At 43.0% G+C, this 22,835-nt stretch overlaps 1 protein-coding gene across 1 annotated transcript in view; it reads right to left on the minus strand.

Moving 5' to 3' along the window:
• The window catches only part of TAMM41 (TAM41 mitochondrial translocator assembly and maintenance homolog), a 36,930-nt gene that overhangs the window by 4,074 nt on the left and 10,021 nt on the right, over window positions 1-22,835 (minus strand). Inside the window, exons 4-7 of the mRNA XM_015420244.1 lie at window positions 16,790-16,940; window positions 14,286-14,431; window positions 9,027-9,192; window positions 5,002-5,064 (exon numbers count right to left, since the gene is read on the minus strand). Of these exons, the coding sequence (XP_015275730.1) occupies window positions 5,002-5,064; window positions 9,027-9,192; window positions 14,286-14,431; window positions 16,790-16,940 (526 nt within the window). The remainder of the gene's footprint in view (window positions 1-5,001; window positions 5,065-9,026; window positions 9,193-14,285; window positions 14,432-16,789; window positions 16,941-22,835) is intronic.

A 22,835-nucleotide genomic window follows, 5' to 3' on the forward strand; every position in this document is an offset into this window, starting at 1 on the left:
TCCTCTTTCTTTTTTCCTTCCTCCTCTTTCAATCTTTTTTGTTCCCCTAAGCACATTATGTATTGCTTATATGCACTTTGTCCCATAGCAACAAGTTTTGATGTCATGGGAACCAGTTCAGATTTATTTCCATAGGTTTTCAATGTATCTTTGATCAACAAAATTGCATTCAATGTTCGTTCACAAGTGGAATGCTTTGTCCTCAGTCAAAGCCCATCTTGACACAGAAAAACGCCTCTCAATGTCTGTATTTCCATGTGATAGAGACAATACAGTCTTGATAAGTTTCACCAACTCTTGATATCCCCCCCCCAATACATTACTTTTCTTTAAAATTTTATCCCCAAAACTATCAATTCTCCCTTCAAAAGCTGGGCAGTCTGTCTCCATGTGCAACATTTTCCATTCATCAATGAGAACATCTTCTTTTGTATCAATAGGGAGTTCTCTGGCAACTGAAACTACATCTTGACAGCTTTTTTGGCTTTTCACAAGAGAAGGGTTTAAACATCTCAGAGCTTTCAGCAAAGCACAACCTTTTCAATCAAGTATTTGCATCCAGCAACATAATGCTCTTTAGCATTTTTCATTAACACCAAGAAATCTTTTTCTGGAAGATGTGAAAGTTCCTTTTTAACTTCCCACGAAACAACAACATCTCTCATGGGTAACATGTTTTTCAAATCAAATAACTCATTCAGATCATAGTTATCTTCAGAAACAGACTTGCAAACATGTCTAGCCAGTTTCCCTAACAGTTCTTGTAGCTGAGGGTATAGGATGTGAATTAAAGGTTCATCTCGTTGGAATCTTTTGGTGAAGCTAGTGAAAAGTTCTGCAGAAGATATAGTGAAATACAATTCTGCTCTGATAGTTGAGCAATGTAAAAAATTGGCGATCTTTCTTTTCTGTATGAACTAGAGTGTAAGACAGCCTGATTCTTTGCTGATGGAATTACTTTAAGAAAGTAATGATTTACTCCTTCCCATTGTTCGAGCATTCTCTCGGCAGCAGAGCAAAATGTAAGCCACCTAGAAGGAGAATGTTTGAGGAATTTCGCAGACACGAGGCTGGAAATTCTGTGAAATGGGTTTCCCCCCTCAAAAAGCAGCCATATGTGGGCACCAGGTGGTAAACCATGTTGGTCTGAAGCAGGAGAATAAATCTAGAGTCCAGAGGCACCTTTAAGATCAACAAAGGTTTATTCAAGGTATGAGCTTTTGTGTGCATGCACACATTTTCAAATACGTTGGATATATCTTAAAACATCTTCATCATGTTGCATATTAACTTGCTGTTCAGCCTCTGTCTATAAGTTTGAATTCTACTTTCGTTCCAATGTATTTGAAAAAGTGTGCATGCACACGAAAGCTCATACCCTGAATAAACCTTTGTTGGTCTTAAAGGTGCCACTGGACTCTAAATTTGTTATATGTAGGCACCATTAGGCTTGGAGCCATAGCATGAAGCCTTCCTCTTCCAGTCCTAATTTCTCAACCAGAAATGGCCTCACAGGTCTACTATTTGCCCTATTAAATAAACATGCAGATACTGATACATGACAAGAAAACAGTATTGGGAGAGGATCTTAATTCCCTCCCCTTTCCCTTGTGCTGTAGTTCCAATCTAACCTGGTTCCAGTTGGGCTTGCTATTTAAATGAGGACCACTGAAAGCTTAATTTGTAGAACTCCCAGCAAGATGTTTTCAGTCATAATCTCATCATCATATTGTGGTAACATACACGCTCCCCTCCCCTCCCCTGTTCAGTAGGCTTACTTCTTATTCTTAGTCTTCTCCCCCCCCCACACTTGACATGCACTGGACAATGAGCTGGATCCAGCAACGGATTTTTCTGGACACAAGGGGGCCATGATTTTTGCTGATTTCCCCTCCTCCCTCCTCATGCTGTTCGGGGAGGGGGCTATCCCCCAGAAGCAGCATTTTGGATGGCATTGTGGATTGCGTCAGGAGGGAGGCTGTCAGTGGAATTTATCACTGGATCTAAGCCAAGACATGCATATATTATCACTGGCTACCCTTCGCTTCTGGGCACAATTCAGAGTCCTGGATCTTAATTTTAAGGCCCGAAATGGCTTGGGTCCAGGGTAACTGAAGGACCACCTCCTCTCATACGCTACAGCCCACCAGTTAAGATACGCCTCTGTAGCCCCTGTACTCCGTGCCTCTGTCTTCAGAGGTGAGGCGGATGGAGACTAGGGACAGGGCATTTCTGTGGTGGCACCTTACCTTTGGAATACCCTTACCCTTGAAGCTCACCTGGCACCTACTTTACTTTCTTCAAGGCATCAGGCCAAAGCACATCTTTTTACCTAAGCTTTTAATCAGGGGGTCATTTTACCAGCTTTCTAATGGTCTGACCTGTTTTTATGGATAGTTTTTGTTTTACTTATGTCTAATGCCTTATATTCTTTTTAATAGCCTATGGTTTTTAAGTATAAGTCAGCACAAGCAGGACTCTGAAGAGGCAGCACAGAAATATTCTAAATAAATAATCTGCTTTATCGCTCAGTATTGTCTACTCTGACTGGCAGCTGCTCTCTGGGGTCTCAGGAGGGGAAAAGGTCCTTTCTATCATCTGCTACCTGAGAAGAAACTGGTACCTGAGATTCTGAATCAGGGACATTCTGCATGTAAATAGGGTTGCCAGCTCTGGGTTAGCAAATTCCTGGAGATTTGGGGGCAGAACCTGTGGAAGGCAGAGTTTGGGGAGGAGAGGGAACTCAGTGGGGTTGTGATTCCACAGAGTCCCAGCCTCTGAAGCTGCCATTTTCTCCAGGGAACTGGATCTTCATAGACAGGAGATCAATTGCAATTCTGGGGAAACTCCAGCCCCCACCTGAAAGTAGTCAACCCAACATGCAAAGCATTTCTGTGCTGCTGATTCATGGCCCTTCCCCAAAACAAACATCCAACTTCAAACAGCTTCGCAGCTCATGGAGCAGCCAACGTAGGGGTGAGATTAAAAAATAAGGTACTAGATCCTGCCCCCCCCAAAAAAAAACATTTTCTGCTACACAGTCAGAGACCTTGGAGGAAGAGGCCAGAAATTACATATAGACCAAGGCTGCCATGACAACTGGAGCAAAGGAAAGGGAATTCATTCATGGGTAGGCAACTCCTGAAGTTTATTCCAGTGAATTAACATTGTCTGTCCTGCAGATTTCTGCAAAATGTTGCAAGTATCTAGTTGTACATATAAAAATCTGAAAGCTTAGATTCTGCCCCCACCCCAATTCTACCTATGACTACCTAGAAGAGCTATCAGTCAGAGTTCCAACAGCAATGCATGCTTTTAGGCAAAAATTAAGTCTTGACTGGATCATTATTGTAAATATAACACAAAATGTTATTTCACATAAGGTTGCCAAATGCAATAACAATATATATCTTTACAGACAAAAAAAGCCATGCAACAGTCCTTCGAAGCAGCTAAATATAAAACTTTTCAAAGCTCTGAACTCTGAAAGACCATAAGGCTAAGAGGAAAAATAAATCAATGGACGGGTGCCTCTTCTAATAGAAACCAGACTAGAAGTCTTGCCACAGACTTTCAGAAAACATACAGGCTCTTTTCTTGAAGAGCTAAATTGGGCATCTGACAGTAAACAAAAATATAAGGCTTGAGCTATTTTAAAACCACACTGGCAGAGAAAACTGAAGGAAACCCTCTTAATTGGTTGAAGGCCTTTGCCAAATAAAGGTCGCAAACAGATCATGCCAGCGACCCGGATGAGAGCAAGTCATCTTGTGATCATCTGAACTATACCTACTTCAGAACTTAACAAGGGCTATTTTACTTGTGCTTTAAGATTTGACATCTTACACAATTACGGAATACAGCATCATCTTGAAACAAGTCGGCTTGCCACATGCTAGTGAGAGCAACAACATTAAATGATGACAACCTGTACTAGGGTCTAGATGTCAATCATACCTTAGAATGACTCGGGGGGGGGATAAAAAGAAAATGCAAGTTGCTAATTCAACAACGTCTGGCCTTGAAGCTTCTGCCTCAAGCCTGCCATTAAAAATTTGAATAAAGTCTGTGTGGGAAAGAGGAAAAAGGGTGCAGCAGATGGGTGGATAATACAGAAATTATAAATAATACTCATACAAGTCTGTGCTAGTTCAAAGATTCATTAGAAGAATTATGGCTGTAACATGAGATGGATGGTTAAGGGGTAAAAAGTGGCTAAACCGGTATCTCAGTATTCACCTGAAAACCACCTACACATTAGCCGAACCTAACTGTGTTTATAAGACTACCATTCTACTGTACTGCTATCATCCATGCACATATAGGAGAGTCCACAATCTTGTTAGTGTGCGTTAACAGTCCAGAATAAAGACAGACAGATATCCTACCAATTAAACAGTTTTACAATAAATGGTCTCCGCTTGGAGGTACAGGTGTTAGTAATTGGCCTCTTGTGGCATAAACATCTTGTGCATTTATAAAACAGCTGCTGAACTTCAACTCAGATTTACTAAAGGCACTGCAAATGTTCAAGTTTCTGCAACGAAAGTTTCATAACTCAAGGAAAAGACAGCAAAGAAACCCAAGCCAGAACAACAATCAATTTTGGCCTCAACAAAAGGAAGCCTAATAACTTCCTTCCCTTTCTGTAGGACAAAGTCAATACTTCAAACGCCCACAGGGGAGTATTAAAAGTAGATGACAGACTAGCTTGGTTTCCCACACCTTCCGATCTCTACCAAGGTGTTGGTTCTTAAAGGCACTTGAATCAACAGGCTCTCTGCTGCTTTTCATGCATCTCTCTATGCTGCTTCAGAAAAAAAAATCTACTAATTTCTACACTAGAATTACAATAGAATCCTATGCAGAGTTGCCGTAACCCAAGCCCACTAATTTCAATGAGCTTAACCTGCAGCCAATCTGTTTAGGATTGCACTGCTATGCCTTGTATATGGCTCGTCCTCAAATGTAAGATCAGACAGGAAAACACACCACTCTCACCAGCTGTTAGGGTGGTTTTAGCGCTCTGAATAAGACTGGAGGATCTCACAATTCCTGAAATGCCTGGACAGAAAGAGAAAAGGGATAAACAAACAGATGTTATCCATCACATAATTAAAAAAAATGTTACAAGTCAAATATTTTTGCAGTAATACCATAAACCCAGCATGGCAGCATAACTTTGCTGTTATTTTACCCAACTATGTTTATCTTTCTTTTGTAAAGTAGCTTCAAAAATTCATTCCAATGATTCTAATATATAGATCACATATATTTGCATAGAAAAATAATTCTGAAGCTTGTGGCACACATTATAAAGAGGCAAATTTAGATTCTACCATTGGGTGTACACTAAAAAAAACAGCAAGCTGCCATTCGTAGTGCTGTTGATTTTCGCACAGCAACCAGCCCATTGTGACCTATGGTCCATTATCTCTCAGCTTAACCTACCACACAAGGCTGTTGTGAGGATTAAATAGATAATGTTGTGATGATCAAATAGATAAGCAAAGAACCATATATACTGCCCTCAGGTCTCTGGAGGAAGGGCAAGATAAATGTGATATAATTTATTTTTTTAATGTATCTTTGCAAACAGCTTTTGTTGCTCTCCCAATAACATGTGAAGTGGCCCTGAATATTACTTATCAGGGTAAAATACTTTCCAACACAACAGATGGATTAGATTAATTAGATAAGCATATGGAGCAGAGGTCCATCAGTGGCTATTAGCCACAAGGTATAGATAGGGACTCTGGGGCAAGTGATGCTCTGTCTTCTTGGTGCTTGGGGGGGGGGGTCAACAGTGGGAAGGCTTCTAATGTCCTGGCCCCACTGGTGGACCTCCTGATGGCACCTGGTATTTTTGGCCACTGTGTGATACAGAGTGTTGGACTGGATGTGCCTTTGGCCTGATCCAACACTGGCATCTCTTATGTTCTTATGGCTCATGTTAACTCATGTGTCTCCCCTTTTGAACACATACTGGCATGTTGCCAAATATATATATATGTGAGCATCTTTGAAAGAAATACTTCCTCTTTCATGGTGGTTTCGTCACTCATTACTACTTATATATTTTCTACTTTCATGACACGTGCTTGTTCACAGTTTTAAAGAATGGGTCTCTTTAAGGACCAAGAACAAAGCTCCTGTTCACATGTTTATAGTGGACACATTTATATCCTGCATATATGTGCACGAATCTGTTTGTTCACTACAAATGAAACTATGGGCAAGCACCTGGATAAATGTAGGGTTTAAAATCGCATGTTCAGCTGTGTGTAACATGAGAATTATTCAGCACACACAAAAACTCAAGTATACACTGTACACAGATCGCGCATATGCTCACTGCAACTTGAGAACAGGATTTGTACAAGTGACATTGCATACATTCCACCCACCATAAAGCTTTTTTAGCCTGAAGTCTCATTAACTCTAAATGAGAGTTAAAACATGTGCTGAGCTCTTTCCCAAGGAAATCATTAGGTCTTAAAATGGCTATACGTCAGCTGGATTGTACGCATTATTTTAGTTCCACTGATACAACACTGGTATGAAGTTTCACATTTTCTTTACTTTGCTCAATGTCACAAACGTATTCAATAGGTCACAGTTTTGCCCACTTTACAGATGGACAACATTGTGTTTGAAAGACATACAATTCCCCCCCCAGCCAAAGGTCCAAGTGGGAAACACGCAAATACAACATACCATTGCCCACCTGCAGCCACTGGCCTGCTGGTGTAGCCATTAGGGCTGTATTTATTGGCTGGGACCCAAAGAACTGGGCAACTAATTCAGCATTGGTCTTAGAATTTCCCAAACATCAGCCTTCCATTATATATAGCCATTACTGTGATGGAGGTTGACTGGGATCTGTGAGGGCCACTACTTGTGCACTGGACTCTTACCCATCCTGGCTGCTAAAATCTTGTAGGGACCACATCAATAAGCTCTTGATATTTAACATAAATGAATCACTAACTCAGGGCACCTTTCCCCAGCCACTCAAAGGAGCAGTTATCCATCAATTACTTTAAAAACCATCCCTACACCAAAATGATGTGGCCAGTTATCTCTAATCTACCCTTTCTGGGCCAGGTGATTGAGAAAGCAGAAGCTGACCAACTCCAAGTCTTCTTGGATAACTCATCTACTCCGTTCCCTTTTTCAATCTCGCTTCAGGCCAGGCTATGGGGCAGAGACAGCCCTGATGGCTTTAGTTGATAATCTCCATCTGAACACAGAAAAAGGCCATGCTGCTTTGTTGCTCCTTCCAGATTTATATTTAGCCTTTGATACAGTGCACCATGCCATCTTGTTGAAGTATTTGGAGACATAAGTAGGCACTAGGGATTTGATCTGGACTGGTTCAAGTCATCCCTCAGACTGGACTTGAGGGGTTGCCATTGGAGGCCATTTGTCATCAGTGTGAGGCTGGTTCTCTGGGGCACATCCCCCATGCTATTAAGCCTCTATGTAAAGCCCTTAGGACAAATCATTTGTAGTTTTGGGGCTAGCTGTCATTAATGTGCTGATAATACTCCGCTCTATAGCTCCTTATCCAAATCTCCTACTCTACTCTATATCCCAGAAGTAAAGACTGTCCCACCCTTAGGACCACTGAACCTGAAGGACATTTTGCTTTTCCCCCTTCAATGAGGTTCAGCTGACCCTCACTGACTCAGGCAAGGGCCTTGGTGTCATACTAAATCCAAAATTACTGCTGGAGGAGCACGTGAATGCAGCTACAAAAAAAAATACTTCCAACCAATTTAGTTTAACTCAGAAGATGACCCCATACCTTGACGCAGCTAATCTGGCCAACTGGATACACACCATGGTAACACTAAGACTAAACCACTGTAATACAGTCTACATAGGTCTCCCCTCAAAAGCAACTCAGAGAATCAAGTTAGTACATAATGCCACAGCTCAGTTATCACGTGCTAGATGGACCATGCACGTTAGTCCCATTCTGCGGTCACTCCGCTGGCTCCCTAAGGTACTGGCTATCCCTACAGAGCACTGCATGGCCTTTGACCCCTCATATCTGTGGGACCACCTCTCCCCCTATGCTCCACCATGACAGCTTCACTCATCTGAGGAGGTACTTTTACAGGTGACAGCCTACAAATGGGCAAGATCAACAACTGCCTATACATACACATTTTCTCTTGTGGCCTCCACCTTATGGAACTGCCTGCCTGATGAGGTCAGAAAGGCTCCCGCTCTCCTGGCATTTTGCAAACTATGCAAAACTGAATTATTCAGGAGGGCATTTTTACAAAAGTAACAGGGCTTTGTTATAATGGAATGATTAAGTAAGAATGCCTTAATAAAGTGAAAGAGATTGTGGACTATACTACTGTGGTACATACCATCTGTTGGTGTACGTATTATCTTATTATGTACTTTACACATAGTTTAATGTGCTGTGTTAATATTTATGCCTTTAGCTTTGTTCCAGATGTTTACATTGTTTAATGTCCACAGTCCTAATCCTATTACACTGCCTACTGGATGTCCCATATGACTGACTGCAATGACTTACACTGTGTAATCCACCTTCAGTCTCAGTGCAAAAGATGGACTGTAAATACAAAAAAATAAAAAAAAATCAGGCTTTTCCCCCCAATATGATCAAACTTTCAAAAGTAGCTGATGATGGCAGGAAAACTGGAGGATGAGAAAGGTGAATGATGCTGACATTCAAAGGAAAAAAGTGAAAAATGCCAGTGAGCGTGCTCTTTGGATTCTGGTCCATCATTCCTACAATATCTTGCTTTATTTAAAAAAAAATATATTCTCCAAACAAGCCATCACCACGCTACAAAAGTCTGTTGTTTGGTATATTTTATACCTAAGAAAGCTATGCACTTTTCCATCTTGCAAATTTATTATAAGATAAAATTAAATCATATGATTTTTATGTCTTTTAAAGTTAATCACTACCTACAGGATTGATTCTTGAACATCAGCTCAATTAAGTGTCCTTTATTAATCATCAGTAAACCTACCCTGGTGCACTACCAATCCACAGTCAGGGTCATGGGCAACTTGCAATAAAATTTCTTCGACATCCCTGTTCTTCCCTGGAGGATCCATGAGATAAGTTATCTGTTGCTGCAGGGTCCTCGGCAGACCCATTAGTTGTGCGAATTGACCTTCTGGGCTCTTATCGATCTAAAGAGTCAGAAGAATGAACATACATCCTTTTTTAGTAACTTCGCAAGATTTCATTGTTACAGTTAGTAACCTAGATTCAGGTGGGTAGCCATGTTGGTCTGAAGCAGCAGAACAAAGTTTGCATCCAGTGGCACCTTTAAGACCAACAATGTTTTATTCTGGCTATGAGCTTTTGTGTGCATGAACACTTCTTCGGATTCTTCAGCTAGCAACTTACTTAAGGTTGCATGCAATGTTCCCTCTAAGCTGTGGAGTCTTGTGAGCAAAAATTCTCCTTTGTGAGCTACCGGCATTAAAGTGGTGAGCAGGTGATTTGGCTACTGCATCAGTTTGCTCTGGAGCCATCCTCCCTGAGCTAAGACGAAAACTGTGTGAGCCACAGGCTAAAAAAACTGTGAGCTAGCTCACACCAACTCAGCTTAGAGGGAACACTGGTTGCATGCAGACGTTGCGACAAGCTCCAATTAAGCCAGGGCGTGCAGAGACATGGCTTGCTGCTATGCTCACATGACCACCACAGTCATCCCCCTCCCTTCCCACACAGAGTGCAATCAAAGATTCCTGGTTTGAAGCAAACTCTGCTTCCTTGTGACAGACAAACGCAAGTGCCTGCAGGAATCGAAAGGCTATTTACACTCACAGGGATTCTGTGCCTGGATTAATCCGTAGAACAGAACCCAGACTTATGGGAAATCAACAGCCTTTGATTCATCTGGGTATCTGCATTTGCACATCATGGCGAACCAGAGCTAGTTTTAAACCAGGAATTACCCTGTGTGTGGGGCAGGACGGAGTATATGAGTGAGCAAGGGGAGCTTTTCTAAAAGTCCATTGGGTTATCTACCCAGCAGCCCCTTCCCTAAAAGAGGAATAAGCAACAAAATGAAATCAAACTTTCATATTATTTTGAAAGATGCCCAAGTACACCAGGCACAAAAAAAAAAACCCTTACAAATTCATCCAGAAGTATTTATACCTCTGCGAGCACCTAAAAAGTGCCATGGGACTCTAATATCCCTATATTTTTATTCCAATCATTCAGGAACATCTTAAAATCAAAATGGGAGCTCTTGTACAGCATCAGTCCCACAGCTGTAAACTGAGCACTGCAATGAAGCCCACCAGCGAAAAGGAAGAGGGGTTCTGCCATACTCATAAGCAACTGAATCCCCGGTTCTCCTTTCATCTGCACCCAAGCCAGAAGAGGATGAGGCTTGTGTTGTAATACCGCTGTGGAACCATCAAGACTTGAGGGTGGAGCATAAACCTTGTGGCTATAAAGCTAAGGAAAAGCAAGTGGTGGGTGAATGGGAAATTGGGGCCCTTCAGCTTTTTTCTAAACTGGGGAAGGACCAGGGAAGGCTATCAGACTCTCCATCACTTGCTCTGAAACTCTTTGACATTTCAAAGCTTTCCAAACCTCTTGCCAGTGAGATTCCCCTTCACTTCTAAACTATCCTTAAAAAAGACAGTAGTCTCCTCATCAGGGAGGTCAGCGGAGGTTAGGTGTGGGGGAGGGAAACATTCCTTCCCCACCACCATAGGGTGATAAGGAAATCACATTCAGGGATTCCTGTTGGCCATTAAAGAAAGATGTAGGGCAATCAGCCCTAAGTCTGAACACTTTTGTCACTTCATAACAGAGGTAGGGGAGGGAGAGGTTCAGGAGAAAGGGAAAGGAACCAGTTATTGTTTCTATTGTCACCTCTCCTGGAACCTTTCCTGCCCCCATCCCCAAAACTAGAGCACTGCATAGAGCATTATATGTTGCTGCTCACAGCCAACTAGAGACCTGTATGAGAGCACCACTTATAGGGGCTGGGGATATCACCCTACCATTTTGTTACTTAGCCCTTTCTTTTAGTGACCAAGAGTGAAGGCTAGAAGTTGCCAGTTCAAATTTTACTCAGCCACAAACTCAATAGTCTGCTATTCCATTGGAGGAAGAGTCCCTTAAAGCTGTGGTGTGCCTCAGGGGCGGTGCTTTCCCCGTTATTGTTTAACATCTATATGCGCCCCCTTGCCCAGACTGTCCGGAGGTATGGGCTGGGGTGTCACCAGTACACACATGACACCCAGCTCTATCTGATGTTGGGCAGCCGGTCGGACTCCAGCCCTTAAGAACTGGATCGGGCATTGCAAGCCGTGGCTGGTTGGCTCAGACTGAGCCGGCTGAAACTTAATGAAGACGGAGGTCCTATGCCTGAGTCAGAGTGGTTTGGGGATGGGGTTCCCTCTCCCAATCTTCGACGGGGCACCATTGGTGCCAGCACCTGTGGTGAGGAGTTTGGGAGTGCTCCTGGATCCCTCCTTAACTATGGAGGCCCAGGTGGCAGCCACTGCTAAGTTAGCCTTTTACCACCTCAGGCTGATTTGGAAGCTGGTTCCCTTCCTCGACCGCGATGACCTGGCTACAGTGACCCATGTGATGGTCACCTCGAGATTAGACTACGGTAATGCTCTCTACATGGGGTTGCCCTTGTCGCAAATCCAGAAGCTGCAGCTAGTGCAGAATGCAGCGGCCAGGCTTTTGATGAGTCTCCCTAGATGGGAACACATCTGGCCTGCGCTGAATGCACTGTACTGGCTGCCAATAGCACACTAAATTCGCTTCAAGGTGCTGGTACTTACCTTTAAAGCCCTTTATGGTCAGGGTCCGACATACCTGAGGGACCGTCTCTCCCCACACATACCCCAGAGAGCACTACGGTCTGGGGCACAACACCGGCTAGTGATTCCAGGCCCCAAAGAGGTCAGGCTCACCGCTACAAGGGCTAGGGACTTTTTGGTGGCGGCTCCTACCTGGTGGAATGAGCTCCTTGTACAGTTCCGCAGGGCCTGCAAGACGGAGCTCTTCCACCAGGCCACCCACCACTACCAGCAACTATTATTGTTAGTGACACCGGGGTGGTTGGTTGGCCCTATATGGAGATCGAACTACAGTAATGTCCGAGACAGGATGCCATCTTTAACACGATTGGAAGATCAATTCTATGCTAAGCCCTTTATTGTAATAATATGATTGTTTTATCTTGTTTTTATCTGGTTTTATATGTTTAATATATTTTGGCACATAGTGCCTTTAAATGTACGCCACCCTGAGCCCGTTCGTGGGGAGGGCAGGATAGAAACCCAATAAAATAAGTAATAAAATAAAAGTACTTGGTGGGAGACCTCCTTGGAATACCAGGGCTGGGACACAGAGGCAGGCAATAACAAGCCAACTCTCTGAAACATCCAAGTCCCACGAGGGGTCACCAGAAGTCAACTATGACTTCCAGGCACACACACAAAACCCTGAAAGCAGCATCAGGAAGCCCACTGTGAGGAGTGAAAGGATGGTAAACGGGCGGGGGGGATCCTCCCAGCTTCTCCGGCCACCTTTGTAGCCTCCAGAAGGCTGCTTTTCATTAAACCTCAGAATTGCACACATCAATATAAAATGTTGAGTTTGGCCCTCAGTCCTCCCTCTACTGTACAAGAATATGGTAAACAGCAAGATAACGAATATAAAGTGCTTCTAAAAGACCATAAAAATGCTACGCCATGATACTCTTGCACAATTCACACACTTACAAGAATGCAGTTGCATACTCTACTGCTCAGCATTTGTTTATTGGCTAGTTCTCTATGCAAAGTGTCAACAATACAGCCTAAAAGGTTTTCTTAAGAATTTAAATGATCGGGAGACAAGGCTCTTGGGCAAGTTTCAACCAGGCCTTTGTTTTCGAAATTCCCTAATGCTTTACTTAATGCTTATGACTGTGACTAGAGACTGGGCTGGCTACAGTTATCTGCTTTCACATTTTATACAAGGATGTACCAAGGCCACCATTAATATTAATAAGCACTGGTTAGGATGTTTTTGTGCCCGCAATAAAAGGAAAGGCTGCCAAACTCCCCATTATGTTAGCTGTCTACACTGTACACATTTCCATTCCTGAAAAGACCACAACAACCTGGCGACAAAATCAAACTGTGTCTTAAAATTTTTTTGTATTAATAGGACCAAGGCAATTCTATCTAATGTAAGGAGATGTAAGTGGGTGCCACATGTGGGTGTCATGGCACCTGCCAGTAATTCCCCTGGCACCTACCACATTTTTCAGAAAGTGAGTGTGGCCAACAGTAAGGGAAGGCTTGTGATTTGCTGCCCGCATTCCAATAAAAGGGTTTCCCAAAGCTTCAACAGCAGCTGCAGCCACTGGAGAATCAGGGGGACTTCTAAGCACGAGGATTTATGGCTCCATCCCCACTTCATACTTCCCATTTTATTTTCCCTCCCTCTTTTTCCAATCTCGGTTTTCTTTCTTTTCTTTCTATTTCTCTTCTGCAACTATTTTGCAGAACAAGTAGGGAGGTAATGTGTTTTGCTTTGCTTCCTGCAGCAGCCATTTTTGGTTTCCTTCTGCCTCCTGAAGCAGCCATTTTGGGGCTCATCACCCACTCTCAAAAGTCCAAAGATGTCAGTAGGCTCAAAAAGGTTGGGTACCCCTGAGGTAACAGAAGCCAAGGACTATCATCTCAAGACCACCACAACAAGTTTCACACACCATGAAGGAACTAGATGCAAGTTTCCTGAAGAAAAGCTGTTGACTACAGATTAGGCTCACAGATGGTGCTTTCCATTGAAGACAATGAGACCCCATTTGACACAAGGGTTCACTGGTTGAGGGTCTTGGTCTTTTCAGCTATCTAGGATATATTTAGCTTGTAGGTGGCAACACATTTCCAGAAGCTTTATTGACAATACATCATTATTACATTCAGGGCCTCTTAACAATAATGTAACTTGTAAAGAAGAACCTGAGAACAAACCACAGTGGATAACTGCAGTTATCACTTGGTAACTTACATGTATGAAACATATATTTATGGTTCACTGTTATTTATTGTGTCACATAATTACTAAACAATGGGTGCAAAATCTGTTCATAATAAAACCAATCACATGTTGGATAATCAAACTGAACGTGAAAGCTCACCCTGGTACTTAAAGCAGGAAGTCCAGCTGTGGAGGAGAAAGCATATACACACACAGTCATCATATAATTAATAGCTTAAAAGGTTTACAACAATGAACAACTTACCTCTAATACGCCCAGCTGGTGTTTGTATACCACTTGTGGGCAATCTTGCAAGATGTTGCTGTAAAGCTTCTGAAAATGCAACATGTTTGGCTTCACTATGTTCATAACTTTTGACTTGTCTTCCCCAATCATCATTCTGAAATCACCTAAACCCAAAGCAAGATGGTCAAAACACAGTTAACAGAAAGGCAGACATTTTGCATGAAGATTACCTCAACTTCTAACCATGGCCACAAACTGTGGTTTGGAGTTCAACACGATTAGCAAAAACAGTGCAGAGGTTACCACAGACCATGGAGAGCACCAAAAATCAAATGGGAGGGAGGAGAGTAGTGCACAAGCTCTCAGGGAACCTAACCCTGTCCGTACTGGGCCCATTTTGTTAGTTTTCAATAAGTAACTGATATCCTATATAATTTGATATGATAATTTTGTTTAATCTAGGGTAAACAGAGTTTAACCTAACCAGACCCTGGTTCATCACTTCTAAGCTCACAGAGGAAAATGTGTGTAAAGCTCTGGAAGAAAAATACCCCACTAGAGTGACATTTTATCCCAGAAGCTGAAACAGTTTTGCATATACTTAAAGTGCTACCAGAATGCTCAAATGTACAGAACTAGCATAAACAGCAATATTGGCACCCAATCAATACCTGATCAGTTAGTAAAAGAGGGAAGGTTGCATAAACTGGATATCTGTTTCAGCCTGTTGTGGTGCAGAGGGGGATTACGGGTGCACATCATGTGCATGGGTTGAGGTTCAATCTTTCAGGAAATGGGTCACTGGCTAGGTAAATATGGAAACCACTTTGTCTTTAAATTAATCTGCTCTGAATACTAGTGCGGGGGGGGGGCAACAACAGGGTTTAAGCGTTGACCTCCATGCCTTGCTTGTAGGCATTCTAGAAATGTCGGATTGGTCACTGTGTGAAATAGGATGCTGGGCTAGCTGGACCACTGGTCTGATCCCACATGTTCTTACATTCTAACAAAGCAGCTTCTTTTCGGACTCTGCAATGAATTCAAGATGACAGCATGGAGAAGGAAAGGATTATAATGTTCCTTTATTCCCATGCCAGTCTCCCCCTGGAGATTGCAGCCCTAGGAGCAGCTATCTGTAAAAGGGGGAAAGGTCTTAAAACAAGTACATGAAATGTGTACTTCCCAGGTGAGACTACACTAACAAGTAATTTTAGAATTATGTTCCACTTCTGAGACAGAGAAATTAACAGAATCCTTTTTTTCTTTCTGAATTTCTGATTTTTCTTTTCTAGCCCATGGAACAGAACACTTAGTGAAGCAGGAGTGCTTCTTCCCCCAGAGGTTACCTGAGGGTGGAGGAGGAAGGGTGAAAAGTCATAGACTTCTAGCTCTTGTGCTATTTATGCAATACTAATGTGTGTGTGTGTGTGTGTCAAAATGCAATGTGTTTCTCCTTTTCCCAGTATCTCTTGTGCCTGATGTGTGTGGGGGGGACACACACACACACACAAAAATGCTAGCTCATCCATAGGTATCTATAAATGGAAACACAATTTTGTTTTGAGTGTTATAAACACAGCAGGAACTAGTTTTTTGGGGGGGCGGCAGCAATGGTAAAAACAACCCCTTAGAATACTGACTGACCGTGTTAAACTTTCCACAGTAGGGGAAACTTTTCTAACTTGGAAGAAAAATATGCTGAGGCAGGCCGTAATAACAAAGGGAAAGACCACTTTCTCTATGATCATGGGGTATAATCAAAATTCGCTGAGTGGAGTATCCAATTCTGATACACTGACTCAAGAGACAGTAGTTACAACACTTGTGAGCTGTAACCTTTCCTGAAAGAAAGCACCTGGGCCACTCTTTAGTTCTGTCAGACACGATTGACCCAGGGAGGTCAAAGACAGTTTGTCAAAGGATTTCCCTGACCATAGACTAGCATAAGATACTCATTCACTTGCCCTTCTCAGTCAGCTTCCAAGCCAGGGTCCCACCAACACAGCACAGAGTTAAATTGTTATACTTGAAACAAAAACCTCTCAGCTTGACTGTGTTACGGTGAAACCCAGGCACTAGAAAACAGAGAAAGCGTAAGCAGTAAGTTACACAGTTAACAGTAGTTTCAGCTTAACATCTCTTTGTCTCTTTCTCTTTGTCTGTATTTTGGTTTGGTGAAGTGCTGGTTTGTAAGATTTTTGTAAGTGTATGTGCGTACGCATAGGTTTGTTTTAGAGAGCTTTTGAAGAGTGCCAGGCCCTGGACTGGTGGTTGGGATATGTTATTAATTTATGTAATTTAGTTATGTAATTTAGTGTTATGGTGCCTTGGCTTATTCGGCTGGTTCAGCCACTTGTGGAGAATCGTGCTTCAATCACTGGTAGCTATTGGTTAAATGTTATTACGGGAACTATGAAAAAAAGAAAGAGAAAGAAGAAAGTGGAAGAACAAATTACAACAGGAATCAAGTGACACAGCCTTCGCCAAAGCTCAGTACCCTTACTTCGAAAAGTCATACAAACCAGAGTAAGAGAGGCCAGCGATCTGCACGTAAAGATCCTCTTCGGAGAAACTTTCAGGTAACATAAGGAAAGATGCTGTGACTGCACTCTTCAAGTTGCTGGAAAGAGCAGCCTGGAGTTTGCCGTTCTCATTCTGGGCAAGGATCTTTACCTGAAAGTAGTGATCAGAGGATGGGCAACAAAACAGACTAAAAAGACATCACTTAACACAAAACAAGACAGCTCCAAATGGAGCACAATGATCTTGAGATTTTTAATTGGCTCTTATTCTTAAAGCAGAACACTGTCTACGTAAAGAAAACATCCCCTATAGGGATAATTACACACCTATAATCATTCAATATTCAGGGGGTGCAGTGACTTCAGTGAGGAGCTTGTTCTTAAACGCAGGGCTGTTTTGATGTAATGACCTTTTTTTTTTTTTACAACCAACTGTAGCCTAGTTTCCCAGTCTGTAGGATCCCACTACGATAGGATCTTTACCTATATACTCTTCTATTCCTAGACGTACCAGAATCTGATTTTGGGTGGAACTAAGAAGAAAAAAAAGCACACACTCCTCAGCCCTGGGGAGAAAATGGCATTGTTTGTGACTGACACGGAGATATACTCTAGAAAGGCTGAAGTAGAGGATGAGAGCTGGGATCCACCTTTAACCTCCAGGTGGCAATATGGGACCCACTGAGTAGCAAGCAAAATGAAGTCAGGTGACATCACAGCAATACTGACAGGAAGAGAAGAAGCCCGAGTTATGACCTCTTCAGCATCCAGGACAGTACCACGGGCAGCAAACCAAGGCATTCAGGGTCATGAAAGTACTAGGACATGCACCGCAGTGGGGAGACATCCCACCCCAGAAGCTCTCCCATACCTTCTTTCTCCCCCTCCCCCACTGTACAATGTTATTAGGCCACACAGAACCTGTCCGTGAGAGATCAGCTCTCCCGGGGACAGGGAACTCCTGGGTACAGCACTGGGGGCATGACCGATGGATATTCCGGCTGGGTGGGGAGCAGGAGAAGACAAGGGAGAGGTGGCCCTGCCTGTGCTAAAAAGAATCCTCTCCACCACTGAGTGATCCTGTCCTGCCATCCTGCTGCTCCTCTAAGTGTGCTGCTTCTCCACACGCGTGCACTACCAGCTGAACCTTCCCCCCCCCAAAAAAGCACAAAAATAAAAAGGCGTCACAACCCAGCAGGTGGAGCCCTGCAGCCCATCAGAGGTCCCAACAGCTTCATACCTAAGGACTTATTTCTTTTAGACACGTAACAGGGTAAGTGACAAACTGCCACTTTTAAAAATGCTGTCGTTAAACCTAAGATGCTGTGAAATTAGCCTTATGTACCTCTGGAAAATTCTGGGCTTTTTTTTTTTTTCTTGAATAGCAGCTTTTCTCCCAATAGCAAATGGTTTTGGAAGCAAAGGCAGATTTCAGACGTTTGTGATATGGCATGGCTGTCAGCTGTTCATAATCAAGCATTCCCCTGAGGGGGTTCAAATCCATCTCTAAGAAGCTATTGGACCTTCGCCTGCATTTCTCTGCTGTAGTTAAGAGAGCTTAAAAACTGCCATTGTTTTATCAGTTGACTTCTTGAGTTACTTGAACAAAGTTAACCCATGTCCAGTCACTGCGTTTGCCGGCTGATTTAATTTGAAGCTGTACACAACGACATTAACTTTTTCCACAGAACAATCTGCACTTGTTTAATGCAGCATGCTTTGCTCCTGGCTTTCCAGGGTTGGCACAACACACTGTGCACAAAAGTATCACCTCCGGCTTAATTACCAATTTCCCTCTAAAAATCCCATATGATGATTTCAGACCAAAGGAGACGGCTGAAAGTAAATTTCGAAACAAGCAAGTTGGCCGCTATTATTATAGTGTGCAGCTCTGCAGACATGCAGAAGGTCTATAGCTAAAAGTCAGTCCATGACAAAGGGATGATTGTATCCAGAACCGTACAAGTTTAAACCAGAGTCGATGATATATATTTCTGAATGCAACCCTGGAGACCCAAAATGAATCTTTGGGGTATACAGTATCATTATTCTTCCATTATCTCCCGCTGCATTTGAAGTGTGGTTTTCGTTAGCAACATAAAATCTGAACCATCTGAACAGTTAAAGGTAGACCGGTCCTGGGAGAGGCCATTTGGAACACATGTTTTTAATTCATTCTCCTGCATGTTTTTAAAAGACTAATTTTACAAATAAGCATTTTAGGGAGCATTTTCCCAACTGAAGGCAGAGGGAACAAAGCCAGCATCATTTCCCAGAGTTGAAAATGGCAGCTGAGAAGACAATAGGCAACTGTAGTGGAAGACAGCTGCCTTTGCCATCTGTCCGCAAGGGCCAAATTGCACAGCCAGTTGAATGACCCCACGGCTAAGTCACCTCTACTGAGGACCACTGTGTCTGTGTGCTTGGAAAGCTCCCTCTGTGAATGCGTAGTTGTTTGGACAAGTGAAAACACACAGTACGAAACATGGCCCCATAACGGTCTCCTTTGACCAGATTTGTACTAAGATAACTGTTGTCCCTGTTGTCCTGTTTTCATGTGACTAAATTCTGAGCATGCTCCTGGATGGCAAGATCAATCACAACCGTGTAGTGAGAATACAGGAACCTCCCAAGCAGCACATTCCTCTGAAATAAATACCAATGAGTTTAATTGAGCTTATTTCCAAACAAGCGTACACAAGTGTACAGACAGGCAGCTCCAACCTCAGACCTGAGGCCAGTGGAAAGCCAGAAGTAGTGTGGCCCTGATGCTGCTAGCTGGCGTTCTGAGGCCATTCAGCAGAGAAGTCAGTGACAGAAAAACCCCTGAGCAAGCCTCTCATCTGATATGAACTCTGACCCCCAAGCAGAAGCTGCGCTGTCATGCTAATACCCCTACGTGGCAGTATTAAATGGTTTCATCCATGTGGACGATAGTGATCCCTCCGATTGTATCTCCCCAAAACACTGATCCCTGCCCACCTAAGATCACTTTTACCTTAAGGTATCATAAGATCCAAGCTCTCAAGCTGTTAACCCAAAGCCCTGTGCTGAAAGATCTGCACTGGTTACCCACCTGCTTCTGGCCACAATTCAAAGGGCTGGTTATGCACTGGTTACCCACCTGCTTCTCGCCACAATTCAAAGTGCTGGTTGTTACCTTTAAGGCCCAACAGCTTGGGGCCAGATTACCTGAAGGACCATTTCCTCCCATACTATACAAGCTTGCTGGTTAAGATCTGCCTCTCCTGCTCTTTGTGCTGCGCCCCCCCGCCCCTTTTCAGAGGTTAGGCAAGTAGATACTAGAAACAGGGCATTTTCTGTGGCGGTACCCAGCCTTTGGAACACCTTCCCATTTGAGGCTCTCTTGGTGTCCACTTTAGTTTCTTTTAGTTGTTGTTGTTCAGTTGCACAGTCACATCTGACTCTTCGTGACCCCATGGGCCACATCACGCCAGGCCCTCCTGTCTTCCATCATGCTCCGGAGTTTGCTTAATTTCATGTTCGTTGCCGCGACAACAATGTCTAACCATCTCATCCTTTGGCCTCCCCTTCTTCTTTGACCTTCAATCTTTCCCAGCATCAGGGTCTTCTCCAGTGAGTGCTCCCTTCTCATTTGGTGGCCAAAGTATTTGAGCTTCAGCTTCAGTATCTGGCCTTCCAGGAAACAGTCAGGGTTGATTTCTTTTAGGACTGATTTGATCTCCTGGCAGTCCAAGGGACTCTCAAGAGTCTCCTCCAGCACCATAATTCAAAAGAATCTATTATTCGGCGCTCAGCCTTCCTTATAATCCAAGTCTCGCAGCCATACAGTACTACTGGAAATACCACTGCTTTCTTTTAGGTTTCTTTTAGGCACCAGGCCAAAACATATCTTTTTTTACCTGAGCTTTTAATTAGGGGGTTTACCTTACCAGGTTTTTAATGGTCTGCTCCTGTTTTTATGTTACTTGTGTTTTATTGTAAGCTGCTTGAGCAGCAAGCTGAAGAGGTAGCAAAGAAACGTTATAAATAAATAAACTCATTAACAGGTGGACTTGTATCACCTGAAACAGTGAGCTCAAGACAGATTGTCACCCTTCTGAACCATCAATGGGGGCTAAAACTGGAGATGGCAAGTAGGCTTGAGCTATGCCTGTTTATCGTGCTGGCAAATTATGTATCTGAAAGGAAGGGCATGTGAGAGCTGCTGGTTATCTCAGACTTTATTTCAGTGGCGTATTTCACTCGAACAAAGTCTTTTAAGTCCCTCATTCTACTAACAAACTGAGGGGGAAAACATATTTCTGACAGTCATATAAATTGCTGTAACAGAACAATCTCCCATCCTGCAACTTTCAGGTACACAAAGAATAAATACTGGTGGAGGTGGCTTCAGCTGTCTCAGTTACTTAGTGGGGGCTAAAACTGGAGATGGCAAGTAGGCCTGAGCTATGCCTGTTTATCGTGCTGGCAAATTATGTAACTGAAAGGAAGGGCATGTGAGAGCTGTTGGTTATCTCAGACTTTCTTTATTTCAGTGGCATATTTCACTTGAAACGAGTCTTTTAAGTCCCTCATTCTATTAACAAACTGAGGGGGGGAAATATATTTCTGACAGTCATATAAATTGCTGTAACAGAACAATCTCCCATCCTGCAACTTTCAGGTACACATAAAGAATAAATACTGGTGGGGGTGGCTTCAGCTGTCTCAGTTACTTCTCTCTCTAGTGGTTAATAACACTGCTAAACAAGCGAATTCTTTCAATGTAGTACTCCCCCCCCCACGCAAAACAGTTGTATAGATATTTTATATTGTTAAGTGCGCATTTGTATTGAAAAACTCCACAATATTTAAGAATGTCCTTTTCTTCCAGTTATAATTTTATGTACAGGTTGTATAAATCCAACCCCACAACCGCCTTAGGAGCAAAAGAAGACTTCAACTGGCCATCATCTTAAGGGCAGCTGATATCTTACAGGTTTTCTTGAGGTACCTGTGCACTAAGATGGCAGTCAGGAATTCAACTTATGATCTGGGGTATCGTATTGCAAGAAAAGCAGAATGGGAACTTCTTTGATTAATCATACATCTAAGTAACCCTCCCCCTCACAGATCATAAATCCACAAAGGGGTCACAAAGGGTTTTAAAGCATGTTTCCACAAACCTGGGGGCACTCTGGGTTCACAGAAAAAATATCAGTTTTTTAAATAAAATGGGGGATTAAAAAACCCAAACTAATAAAAGTGATGTCTGTGTGTCCACAGATGTCACAGGAAAACCACCCTTCTTCGGACGGCATTTTGGATTGCTAGAGGAATCCAAAATTTCACCTAGCGATGAAAGGGGGGAGGGAGTGGAAGAAAGATCACAGGGGAAGGAGGGAGAGTGATCGAGGAGACAGAGGAAGAAGAGGGAGACGCAGGGGTGGAAATGGAATGGAATTCTCCCTCTACTGCAAGCCTTTCCAGGTCAAAGAAACTATCTGAGAGACCTGGGCAAGACTTAAAATCTGCAAGTGAGAGTCTGGGAATTATGTTCAAGTGACCTAGGCTTAGATTGTTGCAAACATGTTGAGACTGAAAACAGTTTGTATCAGCTGATTCATCAGCTGAATTCAGACGTATTTATTATTTATTAACTTCATGTATACCCCACCTTTCTCTCCAGTGGGGACACAAAGCAGCCTACACTGTTCTCCCTTCCATTTTATCCTTGCAGCAACCCTGTGAGGTACATTAAGCCGAGAGAGACCCAATGTTAATGTCCCTCTGCACAACTACTTTGCCTTTTGTAAAATGAATGATGTTTCAGAAGGCAAAGGAATAGTTTCCTGCTTAGGGCTCAGATTCCACTTTTGCCTTGTGCTCAGTTGGTGGCCTCGGCAAAGCCACATATCCATCTACTCAAGCCCAACAGGAGCCAATTTGGTGTAGTGGTTAAGTGCACAGACTCTAATCTGGGAGAACCGGGTTTGATTCCCCACTCCTCCACTTGCAACTGCTGGATGACCTTGAGCAAGCCATAATTCTGGCACAGCTGTTCTTGAAAAAGAGCAGTCTC

The sequence above is a fragment of the Gekko japonicus genome, unplaced genomic scaffold (genome assembly GCF_001447785.1).
Source record: "Gekko japonicus isolate JY-2015 unplaced genomic scaffold, Gekko_japonicus_V1.1 scaffold254, whole genome shotgun sequence".
Classification (NCBI taxonomy): Eukaryota; Metazoa; Chordata; class Lepidosauria; order Squamata; family Gekkonidae; genus Gekko; species Gekko japonicus.